The 24529-nt window shown below is 51.0% G+C and overlaps 1 protein-coding gene across 1 annotated transcript in view; it reads left to right on the forward strand.

Annotated features, from left to right (window-relative positions):
- UBAC2 (UBA domain containing 2) overlaps window positions 1–24044 on the forward strand; it is a 130258-nt gene extending 106214 nt beyond the window's left edge. The window contains exons 7-9 of the mRNA XM_049778523.1: window positions 9056–9301; window positions 15831–15953; window positions 23842–24044. Coding sequence (XP_049634480.1) covers window positions 9056–9301; window positions 15831–15953; window positions 23842–23949 — 477 coding nt within the window. The 3' untranslated portion in view covers window positions 23950–24044. The remainder of the gene's footprint in view (window positions 1–9055; window positions 9302–15830; window positions 15954–23841) is intronic.
- The last annotated feature ends 485 nt before the right edge of the window (window positions 24045–24529 follow it).

The raw sequence follows: 24529 nt of genomic DNA on the forward strand, positions 1-24529 counted from the left end.
TGGTTCAATCCCCCAGCATCCCATATGGTCCCCCAAAGCCAGGGGCATTTCTGCTCGCATAGCCAGGAGTAACCCTTGAGCATCACTGAATGTGGCCCAAATAATAATAAAAAAAATGGATTAAAGACCTTGATATCAGACCCAAAACTATAAGGTATATGGAAGAAAACATAGGCAAAATACACCTTAGACATTGACACTAAAGGCATCTTTTTTGGGGGGGGCCACACCCGGCAGTGCTCAGGAGTTACTTCTGGCTGTCTGCTCAGAAATAGCTCCTGGCAGGCACGGGGACCATATGGGACACCGGGATTCGAACCAACCACCTTTGGTCCTGGATCGGCTGCTTGCAAAACAAACATCGCTGTGCTATCTCTGCGGGCCCCACTAAAGGCATCTTTTTTTTTTTTTTTTTTTTTTTTTTGGTTTTTGGGCCGCACCCGGCGGTGCTCAGGGGTTACTCCTGGCTCTCTGCTCAGAAATAGCTCCTGGTAGGCACAGGGGACCATATGGGACACCGGGATTCGAACCAACCACCTTTGGTCCTGGATCGGCTGCTTGCAAGGCAAATGCCGCTGTGCTATCTCTCCGGGCCCAACTAAAGGCATCTTTAAGGAGAAAACAGCACTCTCCAAACAAGTGGAAGCAAGGATAAACAAATAGGATACATTAAACTTAGAAGCTTCTGCACTTCAAAGGAAATGGTGACTAGGATACAAAGGCCACCCATAGAATGGGAGAAACTGTTCACCAATACGCATCAGATAAGGGGCTAATATCTAAGATATACAAGGTACTGACAGAACAATAAGAAAAAAAGAGATAGTTCCATGAAAAAATGGGAAGAAGAAATGAACAGACATTTCCTCAAAGAAGTAGTACAGATGGCCAAGAGGCACATGAAAAAATGCTCAATGTCACTAATAATCAGGGAGATGGAAATCAAAACTACAGTGAGGTACCATCTCATGCCACAGAGACTCACACACACACACACACACACACACACACACACACACACTCTAATCAGTGCTGGAGGGAATATGGAAAGAAAGAAACTCTCATTAACTGCTGGTGGTAATGCTGTCTAATCCAGCCTTTATGAAAAACAATACGGAGATTCCTCAAAAAAACTGGAAATTGAGCTCCCATATAATCTAGTAGTAATACCACACTTAGGGATATACTCTAGGAACTCAAAATCACAATACAAAAATGCCCTCTGCATTCCTATGTTCATTGCATCACTATTTACAATAGCCAGAATCTGGAAACAGCCCAGATTCCCAACAACAGATGAATGGCTAAAGAAACTGTGGTACAAAAATAAAAAAGAAACTGTGGTACATATACACAGTGAAATACTATACAGCTGTTAGGAAAAATGAAGTCATGAAATTTGCCTATATATGATGGACATAGAGACTGTTACGCTAAGTGAAATGAGCCAGAGGGAGATAGGCACAGAATTGTCTTACTAATCTGTGGGATATACGAAAAATTAAAAAAAAAACCAATATGGGTAATAATATCTAGAGGCAATGGAGATGAGCACAGGGAGGACCAACCCATGATACGAAGCTTGCCACAAAGAGCAGTGAATACAGTTAGAGCACTAACTGCACTGACAACTACCATGACAATAATAGTTGGCGGAGGGGAGTACCTTGGGTATCTTAGGCATCTTCGAGGAGGAAACAGCACTCTTCAAACAAGTGAAAGCAAGGATAAATAAATGGGATACATTAAACTGAGAAGCTTCTGCACTTGAAATGGATTGAAATGGACTTAGAGATAGGCATAGATTCGGGTAGGGGAGGGAACTGGGGGACATTGGTGGCAGAAAAAAAAAAAAATCACACGTTGAAAGGTGGTGTTACATTCTATGACTAAAACGCAATTATAAACATTTTTGGTTTTTTTTCTTTTTTTTCTTTTTTTTTTTTTGGATTTTCGGGCCACACCTGGTAGATGCTCAGGAGTTAAACCTGGCTAAGCGCTCAGAAATTGCCCCTGGCTTGGGGGGACCATATGGGATGCCGGGGGGGATCCAACCGTGGTCCTTCCTTGGCTAGTGCTTGCAAGGCAGACACTTTACCTCTAGCGCCACCTCGCCGGCTCCAATATGAACATTTTTGTAACCACAGTGCTTAAATAAATTTTTTTTTGGTTTGGTTTGGGTGTTTTGTTTTGGTTTTTGGGCCACATCTGGTGGCTCTCAAGTTACTGGAAGGCATGAGGGACCATATGGGATGCCAGGATTCAAACCACCTTGCGTGCAAGGCAAACACCCTACCGCTGTGCTATCTTTCCATCCCCCTGGAGTGATTTCTTAGAGCAGAGCCAAGAATAACCCCTGAGCGCCACCGGATGTGACCCAAAAAAAAAAAAAGAAAAAAAGAAATCACTCCTGGCAGGCTCAGGAGACCATATAGGTTGCCAGGTATCAAACCCGGGTTCATGCCAGGTCAGCAGTGTGCAAGGCAAACACCCTGCCGATGTGCTATAGCTCCGACCCCAATAAATTGTTTTTTGGTTTTTTGTTGTTAACAAAATTGAACATAACATTTAACATAAACATTGAACACAGGGCCTGGAGAGATAGCACAGCGGTGTTTGCCTTGGAAGCAGCCGATCCAGGACCAAAGGTGGTTGGTTCAAATCCCGGTGTCCCATATGGTCCCCCGTGCCTGCCAGGAGCTATTTCTGAGCAGATAGCCAGGAGTAACCCCTGAGCAATACCGGGTATGGCACAAAAACAAAACACTGAACACAATTAAAATGGCAATACTCAGGACTGGAGTGATAACACAGTTGTACAGTGTTTGCCTTGCATACGGCCAACTTAGGATCGATCCAGGTTTGATTTCCAGCATTTCATATCTTCCCTGAGCTGCAAGGAGCGATTTCTGAGCACAGGGCCAGGAATAAACCCTGAGCACTGCCGGTGTTGCTCCAAAACCAAACAAAAACAAAAACATACTACCAAAAAGAAGAAAGATTCTCCTTGGAAACTGGTCATCCACACCACTGGGAGTGTTTGGTTCCCCACTTTTCCAAGTCTCATCTCTTATACCAGCATTGGGTATCTGAATGGGACCCCCAAAGCTGGGGTAAGTGTCCTCAGAAAGTTGGGCTAGCAGTCACCACAAGTGAGAACCCCAATGTTGTGTGTTCATGTTTGTGCCTTGGGGTCTCCCCATCACCTTGGATTCTTTCTCCATGTCCTGGCAAGGAAACACCCCAGCGCCCAGACCCTTACCGAGTCCAGCCACCTCCCTCTGTTCTGCACAGGTCCTCTCCCACCTGAGCCTCCTGCCAGATCACTCTGCGGTCTCGTCCCCAGTCCTCACTTCTTCATTTTCTGCCACCGTCTCTGTCGCATGAGTCACCTCCTTCATGACTCAATCCCGCCCGATGGTGCCAGACTCCAGTTCTCAGAAACTAGCGTTTCTGGCCCGCGCTGATTTGCTGTGATTAAAGCAGAGAAAACCCGCTTCTTCCCCATGTCCTCTCCACATCAACATGTTTCCACGTGTTTCCTTCTTACTCAGAAGGACCAGACAGGCCTCCAGTCGGCCCCATCCTGGTGACCACCCTACCCCCAGTCCCCAATCCAGCTCCTTTTATTTTGCAGTCTAGCCAGGTTTGGTTTTCATGTCATGGAGCTACTTTTTATGTTTTGTTTTGGTTTTTTCATTTATTTATTTATTTATTTTGGTTTTTGGGCCACACCCGGTAACGCTCAGGGGTTACTCCTGGCTATGTGCTCAGAAGTTGCTCCTGGCTTGGGGGGACCATATGGGACACCGGGGGATCGAACCGCGGTCCGTCCAAGGCTAGCGCAGGCAAGGCAGGCACCTTACCTTTAGCGACACCACCCGGCCCCATTGTTTTGTTTTTTTAAATTGGGGGACCAGAGCAAATAGCACAGCGGGTAGGGTGTTTACTTTGCACACAGCAGACCCAGGTTTGATCCCTAGCATCCCATATAGTCCCCTGAGCCTGCCAGGAGTGATTCCTAAGCACAGAAGAAACCTTGAAATCTGTTGTTTTGGGCCACTAAGTGTGGTTTGAGGGTGAGTTTCTGTGGGGACCCGCCAAGCTTCGCAAACAAACCTTCCTGATGGTGTGAGGTCCCTCAGGGGAGCTTGTGAAGTCCCGGGAGGGGTGTGGTGAGGAGTAAGGGGCATGTGTCAGGGAGTTGCCATCTGTGGCTGCTGTGTGGCCTACCTGCCCGCACACAAGTGGATGATACCACCTGGGGGTGCAGTGCTGGAACCATGCACGGTGTGGGAGGACACTTTGTGACAGAAGGTGGATTTCTGGGGAGGGAGAACTTGGTGTCGACACCTTGAAGCTGGCGTTGTTCTTTCTCCACGTTTTTGCTAATACAGAAACAGGCACCAAGGCCTTGGATCCTAGAGCTGCCTCTTCTGTGACCTCTGACCTTTCTTGTGACCCCCCTGGCCCCATTCTCTCTCCCACCCTCCATCCTGATCTCTACTCTTACCCAGGACTCAGAATTTCGTGTCATTCTTTTGTAAGCTGTCCCCTTCCCCATACTTCACCCCCTGTCTGCTGTTTGAGGTTAAAAGCTCAGTATTGCAAAAGACTAGCAGGTGAGGGATGTCCCAGGCCTCCACCACCCTCCCAATATGCCCACCACCGAGACCCCTGTTCTGCACAGATCCCCGGATCCAGAGGGCTTGGCAGAGCCCCTGGAGATGCTGAGCGGTGCACAGTCAGCCACCCTCTGCAGCCTTTTTCCATGGGGACTGAAGGGGCCGACCAGCACCCAGGAAAAGTTTGCCTCCTCTTCCTCCTGATGAAGGGCCCGGCCTGCTGCCCTGCTTTTTCTTCAGATTGTGTTGGGCTGGTCCTCCATAGAGTGGGTTTAAACTAGAGTATCCAGGGGCCAAAGCCATAGGACAGCAAGTAAGACGTTTGCCTTGCATGCAGGCCACCCAGTATCCATAGGCTCCCCTGAGCACGGCCAAAATAATAATAATAATAATAAAATAATAATAATAATGAAAACAGAGCATGGTGGGGCTGGAGTGATAATACAGCAGTAGGGATTTGCCTTGCACACGGCCAACCCAGGACAGACCTGGGTTTAATCCTCAGCATCCCATATGGTCCCCCGAGCCTGCCAGAAGTGATTTCTGAACACAGAGCCAGGAGTAATCCCTGAGCGCCACTGGATGTGGCCCAACCCTCCCCCCCCCCCCCACAAAAAAAGAGCATTGTAATACCCTTTTTCCACCCAGGGAAAGCAGTTCTGGAGCAAGAGTTGCCACAGGAAATAATCCAAACAAAGCTGAAAGTGAAATATGTATGGCCGAGTGGCAGTCTAGCTCATCAAGCCGAGAGAGGGGGGATTGGGGGGGGGGGGGGAGAGATCACCAGCTAGAGAGAAAAGAGAAAAACAGAGCAAGTTGCTTCTGCTGTATTCCTGCAGAGGAAAAGAGAAGGACAGAGCAAGTTGCTTCTAATCGATGCTTTCTAGCAAGCCCAACTTGGTCAGGGGGCCTGGGCCTCTGCCCCCAGACAGACACAGACACACACATAGACACAGACATACACACACACACACACACACACACACACACACACACACGCATGCACACACACCTCTGCCCCAGACAGACAAATAGACACACACATACACACCACTGCCCCAAGACAGACAGACAGACAGACACACACACACACACACACACACACACACACACACACACACATCCTTAAATATGTTAACAACTTGCTTCCAGCTCAGTGTCCTCATACCTGATACTTGTTGATGTATGTCACATGTTTACACACTTCTCTCCGTGGGATTACCTAGAAGCAGGCAGGGCCTCTGGCTCAGAAAACACTGGTAACTAAGGAACTGAGAGCCAGATAAAGAAGGACTGGCTGGGTAGCTGGGGGGGGGGGGGTCACCCCAGAATGCTGGTGCTTGAAGTAAACATAGCCCCAACTCTTGTTTCATCTTTGTTCCTTCTCCATCTCAATCTGTGAGGCTGTGAGCCCCGTGTCCCCAGGATTTTTCTCTCATTTCTGTCTCTTCTTGGCTTTTATGCTTTTATGTTTTGGTTTTGTTTGGGGTGGGGGTGGGGTTGGTGTGTGTGTGTGTTGGTGTGTGTGCGTGTGCATGCGTGCTATACCTGGCTGTGCTCAGGGCTTACTCCCAGCTCCTCACTCAGGGATCATTTCTGGCAGGACTTGGGAAACCATATGGGATATGGGATCGAACCCAGGTTGGCTACATGCAAAGCTAACACCCTCCCCACAGTGCTCTTACTCTGGCCCTACTGTCTCTTTTCTTTATCTTCGCAGCATCCCTGCCTTAGATCTGTTCATGCACGGCTGGTCCCGGGCACTGGAATAATTGCCTATTTTACACACCTCATTCCATACCATTTACTTGGCACATTCTTGGCAAGGTAGCTGTGCCTCTTGGTATTTTCACTGGTGACTGCATGAATTCTAGTGGCCTGTGTCCTAGACGTGGTTGACTATTGTCTTTTCATTGCTGTTATTTTTGTTTCGTTTTGTTTGGGGGCCACACCCAGCGGCTCTCGGGGGTTACTTCTGGCTCTGTGCTCAGAAATCGTTCCTGGCAGGCTTGGGGGACTATATAGTTGCCCAGGATAGAGCCCAGGTCAGTCCCAGGTTGGTTGCTGCAAGGCAAATGCCTACCCACTGCGCTATCTCTCCGGTCCTCCTTTTTCATTTTAACTGTAAGTTGTTCTGGTTGGTGTGTAATGAGCTTATTTTTTTAACCTTCATCTAAAAATGACAACAATGGTAAGTGATATTGAAGCCCTCTTTGTTTGCCTCTGGGTCACGCATCAACCTTCTTCGTGAGGTTTCTGCTGAGAAAGTCCCAGGCCCTTTCTCAGAGTCTAAAACAGTCCCTGAATGTTGGCCGTAGGTGTCCGTCTGATGTCCACCCTGCCCATGGCCTGACAGGCATTTCCTGTTGTTGTCCACAATCAGGTCTAGGAGGTCAGAGCCGGCACCTCAGGCCCAGGTGCTAACCCAGCACCTAGGTCTCCACCGCAAGGCCCGGATGCTTCTCTGGCTGGTTGACCCCCTGGTCCCCTTTCCTGGCCAGCTGCAGCCTCATCACACTAGCACCTCCACTTCCTCTGCCAGAGCCCATCCTTCCTTCCGGGCCTGCTTGGAGCCACTGGGACTCCCCCCACTCCCGGGGGTGGATCTTGGACTCTGATCACCAGCTGGATCCCCTGGGAGAATGGCCACCCCCATCCCATCCCGGCCTCTGGACAAACATGTCAGGGCCTGTGGTCTCTTTCCTGGTCTCCCCAGACTCACCCTCCCAGTCTCTCTGGGCTGCTTGACTCCTGGAACTATTCTGGAACTTCCCTCCTAGAACTGCTGAGACCCTCCTCAGTCCCTCTCCTTTCTGTTCTTTGGCCCCTGCCCTCCCCTTCTTCTCTCCCCTTGCCCTCAACATCAGCAGGGGGCACCCTGATCTCCCTGTGTCTCCACAGAGGTCACTACTTAGTTGCTGCTCTGCCGCAGGCGTCTTACGTCTCAGCATCTCTAGTGGGGACTAAAATCCTTCACGAGAAGAAAAACGGGTAACACGAGCAGCCGAATATGAAATATGAAATAATGAGACCACACAAAATACATTGTATGGGGACCCGTGTCTGCAACAGACGTGAGACAGACGAGAGACAAATTTACTTCTCAGCTGATGACATTTAAGCACAACTCTGATATGCAAAGTATTTCCCTATTTCTGAGGAAACAAAGGGCAGGGAATCTTGGGAAAAGGAAGACAATAGCAGGCCCTAGAATATACATATCAGGGGCCGGAGAGATAGCATGGAGGTAAGGTGTTTGCCTTTCATGCAGGAGGTCATCAGTTCGAATCCCGGCGTCCCATATGGTCCCCCGTGCCTGCCAGGAGCAATTTCTGAGTGTGAAGCCAGGAATAACCCCTGAGCACTGCCGGGTGTGACCCAAAAACCACAAAAAAAAAAAAAAAATAGAATATACATATCAAAACACTAACCAATACAGGTGAAAAGAATCCCCAGCTAAAAGGGAGGAAGTTCTAGTTTAGAAAGGAGGTTCTTATAACAAAGAAAGGGAAACTGGTATTTACTACAATTTGGCAGCCTGCAGGAACAGTAAAATGCAAGAAAGATAGGAGCTGTTTGTTTACTACCTAAAAGCTGAAAACAGAAAAAAAAAATGGGACCAGAGAGATAACATGGAGGTAGGACGGTGGTTCGAATCCCAGCATCCCATATGGTCCCCTGAGCCTGCTAGGAGCAATTTCTGAGCATAGAGCCAGGAGTGAGTGACCCCTGAGTGCAGCCTGGTGTGACCCAAAAAACAAAAATAAAAACCAACAAAAGACTTACTCCTGGAAGGCTCCCAGGACCATATGGGATGTCAGGGATTGAAGCTGGGTCGACTACTTGGAAAGCAAATGTCCTCCCTGCTGTGTTATTGCTCCGTTTCCCCCAAAGCCCCAAAGGCAATTTTTTTTTTTTTTGTCTTTGGGTCATATCCGGAGGTGCTCAGGATTACTCCTGGCTCTGCGCTCACAAATCAACCCCTGGCAGGCTCGGAGGACCATCGGGGATCCTGAATTGCCTGCATGCAAGGCAAACACCTTACCGCTATGCTATCTCTCAGGCCCTGCCTGAGATTTATTAATAAAATACAATTCTTGTCTATTTAACTTTTGCCATGACTCTCAGTGTCTTTATGGGTGAAGGGTTTGCTATCTGCTCAGGGTCATGTAATAAGCAACCCTGCCGAGGTTGGGTCCATTATGGCAGATTTATTATTATTATTATTATTATTATTATTATTATTATTATTATTATTATTATTATTGTGATTATTCGGGACCTCAGTCATTCTGGGTTCTGCTAAGACAAAACAGCAGCCAGCCCCCTGAGGTCTTGGGGGTGCAGGAGTCCAGGTCTCTAGGCAGGAGGAGAGCCGCGCTGTCTGCTTCCAGCTAAGCAACCTGTGGGGCATTTCATTTCTCTTGCAGATTGCGGGCATCTGCTACCACAGCAGAATGCTGCAGGTGGACCGGCTCCTCAGCGTGCCCCCCTGGGTGGCCAGGTTCTTCTCCTGCACCCTCGAGCCTGTGTTCTCGTCGTCCGAGCCTGCCACCGAGAACCACGTGGGCATGGGTGCCACGGTGGACATCCAGAGGCAGCAGCGCATGGAGCTGCTGGACCGGCAGTTGATGATTTCACAGTTAGCGCAGGCGCGGCGGCAGCGACAGGAGCAGGTGAGCCCCAGGAAGGAGGGACCACTGGGCTGGGGCATGGGGAAGGGTCCAGCAGGCTCAGAGCTACATCCCACCTTAGGCCAATCTGAGGCCATCTGAGTGGACGATGCTGCCCTTGCTGGTCTCGGGATGTCCTCGCTCCTCTTCCGGCCATACCCACGGCAACTTGCACACGCCCACACACACCTGTACGCTCACACAGATTGACATACGTGCACAGACTTACATATACACACACATTGTGTTCCAGCCATCTCCCAGCTGGCTGGCCCAAGTGGCGCGCGCTCCCATCTCGGTTACACCCTGTGAGGGGGACAGTGTCTCTGCCATGCAATGTGGACGGTTGCCAGGGAAATAGGAACATCTGTATGGTGAGTCATTCCCGCCCTGAGTCAGACGCTGCTATTTGCGGAAATGCTTGGAGGACATTACTCTGCCCGCCAGGCCTCCCTCGGCGTGTCTCTCTCTTTGGTTCCGGAGGGGTCCCACCCTGCCATGCTCGGGACCACTCTTACGGTACTCAGGGGACCCCCGTGGTACTGGGGACAGAGCCTGGGTCTTCCGCTGCGTTCCTAGCATGTGTTCCTGTCAGTTTATTTGTGTGTGTGTGTGTATGCATGTTTACGTGTGTTGTTGGAGAGGCAGTGCTCTGCGCCCCGTCCACCCATTTCCTCAGAGGGCAGTTACTCAATCTCCCCACATCCCGTCTGAGGAAGGTTTCATGCCTCACGCAGACACCCTCGCCACAGGTGGTCCTTGGCTGCAGCCCCGCTCAGAGACAGGTCTGTGGAAGGCATATCCCCAGAGAGCGCTGGGACCTCCCAGCTATGGGCAGGTGTCCCCCCCCCCATGGGAAAGGGTCCCCTCAGCCAGTGTTCCCACCCACTCTGGGGCTCTGGAAAGCGCGTCTGAGGCATAAGGCATATCTCTGGGCAGAGCCTGGACATGGTCTGCGTCTCCATGTGTGAAAACATAAGCCTTCTATGCACTTGTGTCTGTACAAGTATGTGTACATTTGTGTGTTCATACATGTGCATGTGTGTGCATGCTTGCTGACAGTCCAGAGCCAGTTCGCAGACACTCCCAGCCAGGTCACCCCAGGTCACTCACTACTTTCCCTTTCTTTTCAGTTGCTCCTTCTTTCACTGTGGGTGTACTTTAGTCTGAGAACTTCTCTCTTTCTCTCTCTCTCTCGCTCTCTCGCTCTCTCTCTCGCTCTCACTCTCGCTCTCAACATAGAGCAGAAAGCTTGAAAGGTAGATTAGATTAGCAGGTTTGGAGTAAGCCACCCTGTGGGGCCTGCTTGATAAAAATCTGCAGAGAAGAAGCACCTTGCGCTCAATCTTTGTCTTTTCGTTCTGGGCGCAGCCGTCTCTCTATCTCCCTCCATCTCACTGCAGAAACTTGCAGTGGAGTTTTGGGGTTCTTGGAGGTGACCCAAGCAGCATTTTTTTAAATCTTTTTAATAAAATTCACAGCAGAAAGATAGGATCAGTGTCACGTCGAATCCCCTCCCCAAGGCTGACTCGGGCAGCGTCTTCCAGAAAGTCGTTCCTCTTTTCCGTTCTGGGCTGAGCCCCTGTGGTCTTCTAGACGAGGTGACCCCCAACAGGAAAATAAATGCCCAGCGTTCCCAGCCTTTCTGGAACTTTCCCTTCTAACCACTCGGAGGGCAGTTTTGTTGTTTTTTGGAGGCCACACTTGGTGGTGCTCAGGGTTTACCTGTAGCTCTGTACTCTAGAATCACATCTGGGCTGAAGCACAGCAGGTAGGGCAATTGCCTTGTTTGATTGTTTGATCCCTGGCATCCCATATGGTCCCTTGGACACCCCAAGATCAGGGGGCTTCGTCTCAGTCCTTCCCGGCCAGTCCCTGTTGTCTGGGAAATCCCACCCTGACCAGAAAAGCATCTATAAGGTGAAAGATGGAGGACAGATGTTGCAGGATCTGTGGCAGGCTTCAGGGGGCCAGGAGAGGGACCCCACCCTCCAGCATCAAGGGCAGCAGGCATCTAATGGGACTTGACTGGGAGCTGTGAAAGGGCAGTGAAGGGTCGGGGCAAAACCCTTCTGGCCCCACAACACAACAACAACACAGTTTTACTTTCTGTGGTTTCCTGACCCCACCCAACCCTCCCACCTCCAAGGCTCAGTACCGAGTTCCCTGAGGGGAGGGTTTCACCACCACTGACCTGAGCAGTATCTCAGGTAGGCAGGTCCCCCACAGAGCTGCCCTCTGCTCACCCCTTCCTTCCTCGCTCGCCTTCAAGGCAAGGCATGAAGTGGTGAGGGGCACCAGGAGACCTAAGTCTCAGCTGCCCTGTGGATTCACGGTCCAGCCTGGGGCTCTTAGCTGCTCCCCAGTTTCTCTGGCCCCCAACTCCTGCACCACTTGCCTTGCAAGGGTCCTCACCACAGAGCCTTGTGCCTTTCCCCGGGGCCTGGAGCTGGGCAAGATCTGGGCGTCTGCGTCTATGGATGGCCCACCCACCTCCACCCTGTCAGGAGGAAGCACTTCCTGTTTGTGGAGAGTCCCCTCCTTGGCCTTTCTGCTGCTGAAGCACTTTTCACGGCTCATGTCTCGCATCAACACATCTTCCTCCTTCCTTCTGACAAGTCACACGTCCCGCTTCCCACAGTGCTGGGTTCCGGGGTTAGTGCTCTAGACCCTGAGCTGGGCAAGGCCCTCCTGGGCGGGGGTGCTTCATCAGAGACTCCTCATACCCCCCTGCACTTCATGGTTTCGACTGGACACAGAGCTGTGCCCCGTGGACTGCTTTTGGGGTACACGCCAGGGTTTCACCCGAAACCTCCACATCGGGTTGTCTACAAGCACGTGAACACACTCAAACACACACGCTTACACTCACTCTCACACCTCCACATGTCACATGCTCATGTACAGATGCACATACAGTCACACACACCTTTACACTCAACAACACACACATTCAGACAGGCGCAATGAAGCATACCCAGACATATCACACACCTTCACACTTGTGCAGACCTATCTGCACTCGCACACACAGGCCTGTATGTTTTTCCATGCCTATCACACTCAGACACACATACTCAGCATATACACAGACACACACACATGATCACATCACTCACACGCATGTGGAACATACATTCCCCAGTGAGGAGCAGGTTCAGTGCCCCTGACAGACCATTCAGTAGATCACAGGAGCTGAAATTGGTGAAAGCTTCCTTTTCTCATCGAAGATAAGGCACAGAGGGGACGGTGGGGTAATGGGGACGAGTTGACAAAGACTACAAGACAACGGGCCAGCAGGAAGATACTGGCCAGGCTCCTTCCTCTTTCTTTTTTTTTTTTTTGGTTTTTGGGCCACACCCGGCGATGCTCAGGGGTTACTCCTGGCTGTCTGCTCAGAAATAGCTCCTGGCAGGCACGGGGGACCATATGGGACACCGGGATTCGAACCAACCACCTTTGGTCCTGGATCGGCTGCTTGCAAGGCAAATGCCGCTGTGCTATCTCTCCGGGCCCTCCTTCCTCTTTCAAGTCCCTTCCTCATCACCCTACCCTGGTCAGGTCAGCTGCCAGGAGCTGTGGTGGCCTGAAGGGGATAGGTACCCTGCCTGTCCAGCCGTGATTGTCACAGCCGGACCCTGGCAGGTCGGCTGATCACTGGGCAGCCCAGGAGTGTCTGTTCCCCAGGCGTGGCCTCTGGGCTGACCGTGGAGGGACCAAAGGCACCGCCTTGGAATGGCAGTGCCAGGAACACATGGAGCAGGGCTCAGCTTTTCGGGCATACAGCCCACACCCACTGTACTACCCGCCCCTCCATGGAGAGCCCAGAGCTCCAGGCTTAGGTCAGGCCCAACCTCAGCCCAGCCCATCGAGCTGTGCACTGTGGAGCGTGCACCTTCTCAGTCCCATTCCTGCTCTGTCCTCCTTTACTGTAAGATGATACCCAACTATTAACCCAAAACAGTGGCATTCCCCCATCTTCCTCTTTCCTTTCCTTTAAACCTATCCCTTTGATATGTAAAAGTCAGCCTGGATCACTAGACCCTCCCCTGCCCTGATGAATTTTGTACTGGGAGAGTAAAGAAAAGTCAGCCTGGCTTTGGTACTCGGAGACACCAGGATGAGGAGGCAAGAAGCCACTGGCTGGGGCCGGAGAGATAGCATGAGGGTAGGGTGTTAGCCTTGCACACAGAAGGACGGTGGTTCTAATCCCAGCATCCCATATGGTCCCCTGAGCCAGGAGTAACCCCTGAGCACTGCTGGGTGTGATCCAAAACAAAAACAAAAAGCCACTGGCTCCATGACTCTCTCCTGACTGGCTTGATTTATTTTTGTTTGTTTTTGTTTTGGGGCCACACCCAGCAGTGCTCAGAGGTTACTCCTGGCTCTGTGCTCAGAAATCACACCTGGCTTGGGGGGGGGACCATATGGGATGCCAGGATTCAAACCACTGTCAGTCCTGGGTTGGCTGCGTGAAAGGCAAATGCCCTACTGCTGTGCTATCGCTCCATCTCATGACTAGCTTTTTTTTTTTTAATTTTGAGAACAAAGATGCAAAGAAAGAGGACAAGGTAAAGTTACAGTGGAAGGACAATCACCCATAAACAGGATTCTCAGTTAGTCCCATTGCTAATATCTTAACTTTGAACTTTCAGTCAAAGAACATTAAGAAAAATAAAACGGAACCCATGTATAATTACTTTGTCCCTCAAGTCCCCAGATTGTAGTACATAATATTTCTTAGCAGCACACAAAGCAATCTAAAGCCATAAAACTTATGTAACTCCTTAAACATTGAAGGCAAAGTACTTTTTTACACTTCCATGCACATGCATATTAGTTTAAGTTAACCTCAAAAGTTTAAGTGGATTGTTTTTCTTAAGGATTAGAGTCAAAGGAGCACAGTAAAAACAGTGTTAGAGTGGCAATTATTGTTTGCATAGGCCCACCAAAATATGAGGGACATGGAAAGGAAAAGCCTTGGCCTAAATACAAGGAGACCCTACCCCTGAAGTTTCCTGGCAGAAGACCAACCCTTGGCTCCAGAAAAACTAGGTTGTCCAATCCAGGTCATTGTCTGTAGTGCCAATACACTTATTTTTCACACAGTCTCTGTTGTTGGTATCATGTTTCTGTATTAAGATCCTGGAATCTGCATATCCTACATTGCATTCAGGATGGTGCAGAGCATCCTCTCATTTCACCTCACAATTTAAGGGCAAAGCAGAGAACCCTGTCCTGTAAGCAGGTCGTTGTTGTTGTCAAGTCTTCTGAGTGTTAAGGGAAGTCTCTTTTGAGCAGGTCGATGTCAGAGCAGTGGTAGTGTCTTCCCTGGTAGAGGATTACTTCCAGGTGTTGTTATAAAAAAACCTTGGATGTTTCATAGATAGCTTTCCTGGTTCAGGGGTGAATGTAGGATGTCCGTTCTTCTGAGGCCTGTGCCAGGTCATTATATCAGTGTTCAGGGTGTAAGGTCCCATTGTACTACAAGATTTGTGTGTTCCAATCTCTATTAGATAAGAACTTATTTGTATGTATAGTATTTTTCCATTTTAATGTGCCTGTGCAAACAAGCTTGGTTTATTAATTAAAACTTAATTGAAGCTTGGTTAATTAATTGAAACTTAACAAAAATAAACTTGAAACTAGCTTGGTTTATTTTTTTTTTTTTTGGTTTTTTTTGGGGGGGCCACACCCGGCGGTGCTCAGGGGTTACTCCTGGCTGTCTGCTCAGAAATAGCTCCTGGCAGGCACGGGGGACCATATGGGACACCGGGATTCGAACCAACCACCTTTGGTCCTGGATCGGTTGCTTGCAAGGCAAACACCGCTGTGCTATCTCTCCGGGCCCTAGCTTGGTTTATTAATTCTTCGCTGCTACCCTGCTTTTTCAAACCTGTCTGCCCTGGGGTAGAAATATACGTGTGCCGTGATTTCACAATGTGGGGATTGATTTTACACTTTACACGTTCACACTGGCCACAATGTTCCTGCTTCCCCTTTCTCTGCTGGCTGGTCCCACACCGTCTTGTCCTTCCCGAGACCCCGAAGGCCCTATTCTCCCCATTTCCAAGGGGAGCCCCCCCACTCAGCCCTGGTTCACAGTGTTCCCAGGAGTCCCACCCCTGTAGTTCATCTGGCTGTGGTCATGAAGCACCAGGGAATATCCCACTGCTCCCCTGTCTGGGGGTGGCTGGACCTCCTGGCACATGGCAAGCTGCCACAGCTGAAGCCCACTCTGGTGGGTTGATGTTTCAGCATGTGCCACCAGTGGTTCACACCGAACATGACCTATTAAGCACAATGAACTGCTCTCCCCCAGCACCATCATTGAGGCCACCTGGCACAAATCACCCTGGGGTTGAGCTGTATCCATCCTGTCTCTCACTGTCTGCTTCCCCGGGCACAGAACGCCTCTCTGAGAGTTAAGGGGGTGCCCTGGAAACCAGCACCTGCCAAGTGACCCTGGCACCACAGAAGAGCCCCAAGACCTCTTCTTATGGCCTCCCTCCCCATCCCTGTCTCTTTGCAGGGAGGAATGATCAACTGGAACCGTCTCTTCCCACCTCTGCGCCAGCGGCGTAACACACATTCTCAGGACGGACGTCAGCCCGAACAGCCAGCGCCCCCTCCCCTGGAGGTCTCCGAAGAACAGGTAACAGGGTGCAGTCCTGCCCCACTCACCCCTGCCCCCTGCAGACTCCCACATCAGGAGTTGGAGGCACAGAGAGAAGCAGAACATGGACAGGGCCAGTGCCCAGGGCCTCCCATGCTCCAGGCTCAGCCCCAGCCCAACACAGCACAGAGGCTCGTCAGCCACCAGCAGCTAAGATCAGCATCTCTGTTGGCTTATTCTTGGGTTGCCTGCATGTGAATCTTCAGTGTGTGAGGAAGGTGTGAATTGTGGGGAAAATGAGCAGGGATTGTTGATCTCTGATTTGGGATGCCTTGATGGGCCCAGGAAATGGGTGCATTGAAAATGGAGATGTCTATACAAATAGAAAGAGATAAAAAGAAAAAAAGAGGGGCCGGGCGGTGGCACTAAAGGTAAGGTGCCTGCCTTGCCTGCGCTAACCTTGGACGGACCGCGGTTCGATCCCCCGGTGTCCCATATGGTCCCCCAAGCCAGGAGCAACTTCTGAGCACATAGCCAGGAGTAACCCCTGAGCGTTACTGGGTGTGGCCCAAAAACCAAAAAAAAAAAAAAAAAAAGAAAAATAAATGGAGATGGAGGGCCAGAGTAATAGCACAGCAGTAGAGCATTTGCCTTGCATGCAGCCCACCCAGGTTCGATCCCCAGCATCATTCCACATGGTCCCCCAAGCCCGCCAGGAGCGACTTCTGAGTGCTGTCAGGTATGGCCCAAAAACCAAAAACAAGAAAAAGAAAAATGGAGATGGAGGACCAGAGTGATAACACATTAGGGAGGCCGCTTGCCCAGCATGCAGCTGACCTGGGTTCAATCCCTGGCATCCCATAGGATCCCCCAAGCATCGCCAGGAGTGATGCTTACATGCAGAGCCAGGAGTAAATACTGAACACCTCTGAATGTCACTTAAAAACGAAACACAGATGAAGATGGAGTGATGGGATGTCCCATGTTACCTCCCAGGGTGCATTTGCAAAAAATAGCCAAGGAAAAGCATTTCTTCTGCCAGTCTGAAGAGCTCCAAAAGTAGCCTTCAGCACCCATTCCAGTGGAGATGAAAGGGCCCAAGTTGGTTCCATGCTGGGGGTGAAGAATAGGAGGCAGGAAGCTGGGGGTGGAGGTGCCTGTCCAGTCAGTCACCTTTCAAGTGGTGTTACATTGGGCTCAAGTTCCTGTTTGTTCTTTTGAAAAGTGAAGCAGGACCTGGAGAGATAGCACACAGCGTTTGCCTTGCAAGCAGCCGATCCAGGACCAAAGGTGGTTGGTTCGAATCCCAGTGTCCCATATGGTCCCCCGTGCCTGCCAGGAGCTATTTCTGAGCAGACAGCCAGGAGTAACCTCTGGGGCACCACTGAGACTCTCCAACAGGGATGAATGGCCTCCATGTATTTTTAAGTGGATAGTAACTGTGGGAAGGGTGAACACAATATGTCCTCAGTCTAAAGCACAACCAAACTGCACAAAATCACCGACTCTTCAGCTCTCTCACATCATGGTCTGAGCTTCAGCCATGTGTGGTAGGTGGAAACAGGGAGAAGAAAAGAAGGTCTGTCCCAAGAGGCACTGAGCAAGGAAGAAGCTGAGAGTCCGACATAAACTCAGCGCATGAGCACACAGTGCACAGACTTGTGTCTGTAGGACTTAGCACGTATGGCCCTTGCCTGTGTGTACATGGACGTGGATTACATACCATATTTGCTGGCGTATAAGACGACTTTCGTTTTTTGGGTTTTTGGGGGGTTTTTTTTTGGTTTTTGGGCCACACCCGGCATTGCTTGGGGTTACTCCTGGCTGTCTGCTCAGAAATAGCTCCTGGTAGGCACGGGGGACCATATGGGACACCGGGATTCGAACCAACCACCTTTGGTCCTGGATCGGCTGCTTGCAAGGCAAACGCCGCTGTGCTATCTCTCCGGGCCCATAAGACGACTTTTGAAACAAAAAAAAGTCAACCGAAAATCAGGAGTTGTCTTATACGCCAAGTATATCCCGAAAAACGTCTCGCTATGCCGCTAAAATAAACAAAAATCATCTGGATATTGCCACAAAACGAATTTTCCAACTCGATCCTGCACCAATCACTGCAAGGCTGCTCGGACTGCCTCTCTGACTCGGCCAATCCAAGCAGGCTTTTGATGCATGCAAATGAGACAATGTTCTGGACCCGAATCTACACTGTCAAAGCCTGCTCAAATGGGCCAGAGCCAGAGAGGAAATTTATGACAGTATAACCTTTGGACCTTTGCTTGTTGGGATTGGCTCACTGTGGTACATACAGTTGCAGCACAGGAACGTTCTGTCTTATACAGTGAATATAGGCCTAAACTTAGGTTTTAACTGTAAAATTAGGGAGTCGTCTTATACGCTGGCAAATACAGTAGGAATCACGTCGGTGTGTCTGCTTGTATGCAAGCATCTGTACAGGATGTATGTGTGCAGTATAGAAGCTTTGTACAGGTGTGTGATCCATGTAAAATACATGAGCACACTTATGTAGCACCACTGCCTTGGTGTAATGCACACAGAATGCATATGCCTAGAATCCGTGTACATGCGTGCTATGTATGGTCTGCGTGTGTGTTGGCTGTGCATGTAGATGCATACCTGTCAGTGACCTGTGTTTGTGTGGATTCATAGGCAAAGGAGAACAGACATGTGTGGGCAAGAAAGGGGGTTCTAACATAGGCGTCTCAGGTTCTCAGTCCTTTTCTCCTTTTTTTTTTTTTTTTTTTTTTGGTTTTTCGGGCCACACCCATTTATTTGATGCTCAGGGGTTACTCCTGGCTAAGCGCTCAGAAATTGCCCCTGGCTTGGGGGGACCAAATGGGACGCTGGGGGATCAAACTGCAGTCCTTCCTTGACTAGCGCTTGCAAGGCAGGCACCTTACCTCTACTACCACCTCGCCGGCCCTTTCTCTCTCCTTTTTATTTAATATGGTCACCATGAATTGTGTAGTTCTTCCTGACTAGGTTCCAGCCCCGACTCCCTCACCAGGGTCCGCTTCCCTCCTCCAAGGCTCCCTCAAACCCAAGGGCCTTCCCACCTCAGTCAAGTTCATGGAGGTCTTCTATAACCTTAATATTTTTTCAAGTGATTCAAACATTTTTATCTATAAAAGATATTCTTGGGCCGGAGCAATAGCACAGTGGTAGGGCATTTGCTTTGTACATGTTGACCCAGGACACACCCAGGTTCGATCCCCGACATCCTATATGGTCTCATGATCCTGCCAGCAGCTGTTTCTGAGCACAGAGCCAGGAGTAACCCCTGAGAACTGCCGGGTGTGGCCCCAAAACAAAACAAAACAAAAAGATATTCTTGGAGGTGGGAGGAAGAAACCTCCCAAATAGAGCTCAGGGGACCTGAGGACAAAAAAGGGCTCCCAAAAGGGTTTGACCAGCCGAGCTGGTTATCCAGTGCAAGGGTCTGAGGAGGGCGGGGTACACGCTGCAGTGTTCAGGGACTTCCAGGCCTGTACTTGCCTTCTAGAACCAGAACACTGTCCCACTTTCTCTCTCCCCTCACAACCTCTCTCTCCCCTTTCTCTCTTTCTCTTTCTCTTTCTTTCTCTCTCTCTCCCTCTCTCCTTAGCAGAAACAGATCTTTCCAGCAACTCTTCAGGGCTGAGTTGGGTTCTGAGCCTGAACTTATGCCCACCCTTGGAGAATGCCCAGAAAAGCTTCATTCACCCTGGTGTAAAATGATAAAGGGTCCCTTAGTTCACTGCTAAGGGCACCCCAGCAGAGAAGATTGTGATGCACAGGGCAGGCTCTGCTGTGGGGGACAGTGACTCCAGCCACATCAGGTGCCAGGGCCGTTGGAGGTGTTGGGAGGTGGGTGGGCGCCTTCTTCCTCTGGCAGTTCAGAAAACAAGTGTCAGGAGGTGCGAAAAGGAGAGTTAAGTGTGATGGGGGGTCTTGGAGGGAGCTTGATTTGGTTTGGGTTTTTTTTTTCTAATGAATCATCTCCCTTGATCCTCCCAGGACCACATCTGTACGGTTGACACGTTGTTGATGCCAGTTCCAAATGTCACGGGGTTGGGGCAGTGATAGAGCCAGATGGGCACTTGCCTGCTTTGCCATCGACCAACTGAGTCCCATCCCCGGGGACCTCTAGGCTCCTCCCAGCACCAGCAGGAGTGATCCCTAAGTGCAGAAGAGGAGGAAGCCCTGAACTTTGGATCACTGTGGATGTGAACCAAAACAAAAAATAAGAAAGAATAGGTGTAAAATAAATCCCACAAGTTTTGAGACCACCCCAGGCACCGTACCTCTACCCCCAAGGTGAACTGGTCTGAAGGAGCAAAATAACGGCGAAGAATTAATAAATCAAGCCAGTCAGGAGAGAGTCTTGGAGTCAATCTGCTTTTCGATTTGTGGCATCTCTGAGCACGCCAACCAAAACTAACTCTTTATTAAGTCAGTCCCAGGGGTCGGACAGTGATGCAGTAGTAGGGCATTTGCCTTGCACACGGCTGACCCAGGACGGACCTGGGTTTGATCCCCAACATCCCATATGGTCCCCTGAGCCAGAAGTGATTTCTGAGCACATAGCCAGGAGTAACCCCTGAGCATCACCAGGTGTGAAATAAAAAGATAAAATAAATAAATAAACAAACAAACCAGTCTCAATTCACCAGGAAGGAGAAGGTTGTTGAGAAAGAGACAAAAGTAACTATCCAGGTGGGCTTTTACATAGCAAAGGAAGAGGTTGAAGGGAAAGAGGAAGATGGGGGAACGCCCTTGTTTTGGGTTAATAGCTGGGTGTCTACTTACAAATAGGGACCGGAACAAGAACATCGGGGAGGGTCAGGGAGGGCGTGTGCCTTGCAGTTGGCCCACCTGGGTTCCACTTCTGGCATCCCATGCAGTTCCCTGAGCACAGCCAGGTGTGGCCAAAAAAAATTAATAATATAGGGCCCGGAGAAATAGCACAGCGGCGTTTGCCTTGCAAGCAACCGATACAGTACCTAAGGTAGTTGGTTCGAATCCCAGTGTCCCATATGGTCTCCCGTGCCTGCCAGGAGCTATTTCTGACCAGATAGCCAGGAGTAACCCCTGAACACCGCCGGGTGTGGCCCAAAAACCAAAAATAAATAAATAAATAAATAATAATAATAATAATGGATTTAGGGGCTGGAGCAATAGATAGCACAGCGGTAAGGTGTTTGGCTTGCACATAGCCAACACAGGATGGACCCCGGTTCGAATCCCGGCATCCCATATTGTCTCCCGAGCCTGCCAGGAGCGACTTCTGAGCACCGCGGGGTGTGACCAAAAAACCAAAATAATAATAATAATAATGGATTTAGATGAATCAGGTAGGCACTGGGTGAGTTTTGAAGCATAAACCTTGAGCAAGGCCTGACATGGACACTGAGGAAGGGACTGGCAGCCCGCCGGCTTGTCTGCTGCCTGTCATCCACTCCAGGCAGCTGAGTGGAGAGGGACCCCTCAGGCTCTCCTCTTTGGGACATGAGTGAAATGGGAAGGCTGAGGATTCCCCCAAGACAGGAGTGGACCCCAGGAGCCTCTAAGATCTGTTCTAGGCCCTCCCTCCCTCTGGCCCTGTCCTCCTTCTTGCCTCCCCTGTCTCTCAAACCTTTTGGGTCCCCACCCCCACATACCCCTACATCTCCAAATCTGCTCCTCGCTTGTCCCTCACCTAGCAGCGCCCCCTACTGGAGGCAGCTCAAGTGCACCCCTGCCCAGTGACAGTACTGCCCACTGGCACCATCACGGGCATCCTGGCAGTGCTGGGTCAAGGACACGCATCCACCCAGTGCTCAGGGCCAGAGATCACCCGTGAAACCGCAACCTCCAGCTCCCCCCAGTCTGGCTTGAGTCAGCAAGCCCAGGAGGGGGTGCCTGATGTTGCCTGGTACCCCCCAAAGAGGTCCACAGAGGGACTGGTCCAGCGCTACAGAGGGGATCTGGGCAGGAGGGGCACAAACAGCTCAGCTTGCTTGGCCCCAGCTGTGGGCCCTGCCCCACTGTACCCTGACTTCCCAGCAGGACATGCACCCCACCCCACACCCACAGGGACTCACATCTGGGACACTTCCTGCTGCGCCCTCCCGAAGGGAGTGAGTGCACCCCGGAAGTGGTCCCCACAGCTGGCAGCCAGAGGGTCCCTCCCTCTGCACGCTTTAGAATTGAGGAAGGAAGAACCCCAAAACCATTTGTTGTGACACCCTTCAGGCTGCGGAGAAGAGAAGGAAAAGCCACAAAGGCTTTGAAGGAGACGCACATGGGAAACATCTCCCTCTAAAAAGCAACTGGATCTCATGGAATGGAGGTTCTATCCTGCTGCATCCACGGGCCAATGGGTATTTGAAAACCTCACAGGATGAGTGGTTCCCCTCCTGCTGTGACCAGGGGCCACTGAGTCTGGACCCCAGGGGACCTCTACGTGCCCAGCCTTGGGGTCCTTCAGCCCCACCCTGTGTGATGGTCTCCCTACGGTTCAGGAAGTTTACCTACGACCTGAGCACCCCTCGGGAGACCTGAAAACGAACCCAGAGCAGCCTGTGAACATGACTCCCCATGGCCACACTGCAGAGAGCGCTCCCAAAATGTGCTGGTTGGGCAAAGACAGGGATAGAGAAGAGACAGGAAGGAGCCTTGCATACACAGAACCAGGAGACAGATGGCCCTGCTGCTGGCGAGGGGCATCTTTCATCTAACCTCTGGGTGCTGAACCTCATTGGGTCCCAGGGAGGGAGTAGTGAAATATCTAGGGTCCATGAGACCTAGATCTCTCTGTGTCTCTTCTCTGTCTCTCTGTCTCTCTCTCTCTCGGCAAGCAAGGGAAAGTGTGAATTCCAAGAACTGAACTGATCAATGCAATCTGCAATCGTGTGGGCTTGAAAGACGTAGATGGTTGGTGATAAGTGGACTTCAGATTGTTATGATTTCTGGCTTCCGCTATCCGTCACTCGCTGACATCACAGAACACCGTGACTTCCACCGCGGTCACTACACATGTGTGTCCGCACCAGGGCTGTCCCCTTCATGGGTGTCCCCAGCACAGGTTGGCAACCCGGGCCTCGTGATGCTCTGGGATTGGCTGGATGCACGTCTCAGGGCAGAAAGGACAGTCACCGCCCAGACATCCTGGGCAGCCCCTCATCTGCACACACACGCATACATGTGCAAGCCACTACATGTGCACAAATGTGCATGTTCAAATGGAGATCCTTGCCTGGTGATGTGCAGGAATGGTACGTGAGTGCTCGCTGTGAGTCCATGTGTTTCGCGTGCCTGAGAGTCCATGTGTATGAATTTACATGCGTGTGCCTATGAGTTGTGTGTATGTGAGTTCATGTAAGTGCATGTGTGTGACTCTGGGTGAGTGGGCTCATGTGACTACATAAGTGTGGGTCCTTGTGAGCACGTTTGAGTCCATGTGAGTGTCCATGTGTGGGTCTGTGTGATACATGTGTGTTTGAGTCCATGTAAGTACCTACATGTGTGGTTCTGTGTGATTGCCTGCCTATGTACGCATGAGCAGAGAGTGGCATGGGTGAAAGGCCCTGAGAGGTTCTAGATCCTGAATCCCCCTGACTGTGGCCCGGGGTAACCAAGTGGCTCACTAGCCATGCGTCTAGGCACCCCCCCCCTACAGGGCCTATCCATGGAGTCTGAGAGCCCAGATTTGCTGGGGCAAACGCCAATTCCCAAGAATACTTGCTTGATTTGGGGGGCAGGGTACGCACTGGCCTGCTTCCCCTCCCTGAAAAAGGGGGTACAGAGACCACCCGCCTGGCCTCATGCACCCTCCTGCCAACCCCACTAAAATCAAGCCACCCCAGCATTGTGACAGGGATGGGTTGCTCCCACATACACACCCTGGCACCAGCCTCACAGGGTCCTCTCTCTGCTTCTCTCACAGGTTGCCCGGCTGATGGAGATGGGGTTCTCCCGGGGGGACGCTCTGGAAGCTCTGCGAGCGTCCAACAATGACCTGAACGTGGCTACCAACTTCTTGCTGCAGCACTGACCAACCTGGCCTGGCCCGGCCCGGCCCACAATATCTCCAAGGCCCGCAGGGTCCCTGGAGTACTCGGGGAGGGGAACGAGCTCGCTGTCGCCTTAGCATGTTTTTCTAGCTTCGTTGTTTTCCTCGGGCGCTTTCTGCCACTGGAGACACGCCCAACACCTCCCTGGACGTGGTGACGGACATTTGTCAGACTTGGCTGGGGAAGGTGGCCCTTTTTCCGGTGCGTGCCCACCTTGCAGAAATTCTGGTGGCGCCGTCTTTCCTTCAGGACATTTTTCTTGGCTGGTTCTTTTCCTTTTCTTCCTCAGATTTGCTTTCAGACCCCGCTGACCATCCCGAGTTCAGGCAGCCCAGGCTCTGTGGTCCCTGCCACCCGCTGTGGACAGGACCCGGGGGCTCCTCTGAGACCCAGGCTGGAGTCCAGCCTCAGGCCAGCCCTTCACTCTACTTCCATCCGCAAATACTGATCCTAAACAGATTCTGAGTTGAGGTTCGGGGCTGGGGGCACCTCATGGGGGCTCACAGATGCCTCCCCACGTTGGGATTTGGAGCCCCCCCCCCCCGTGGCCCCTCTGAAACA

This window comes from Suncus etruscus, chromosome 8, assembly GCF_024139225.1.
Source record: "Suncus etruscus isolate mSunEtr1 chromosome 8, mSunEtr1.pri.cur, whole genome shotgun sequence".
NCBI classification, from domain to species: Eukaryota; Metazoa; Chordata; class Mammalia; order Eulipotyphla; family Soricidae; genus Suncus; species Suncus etruscus.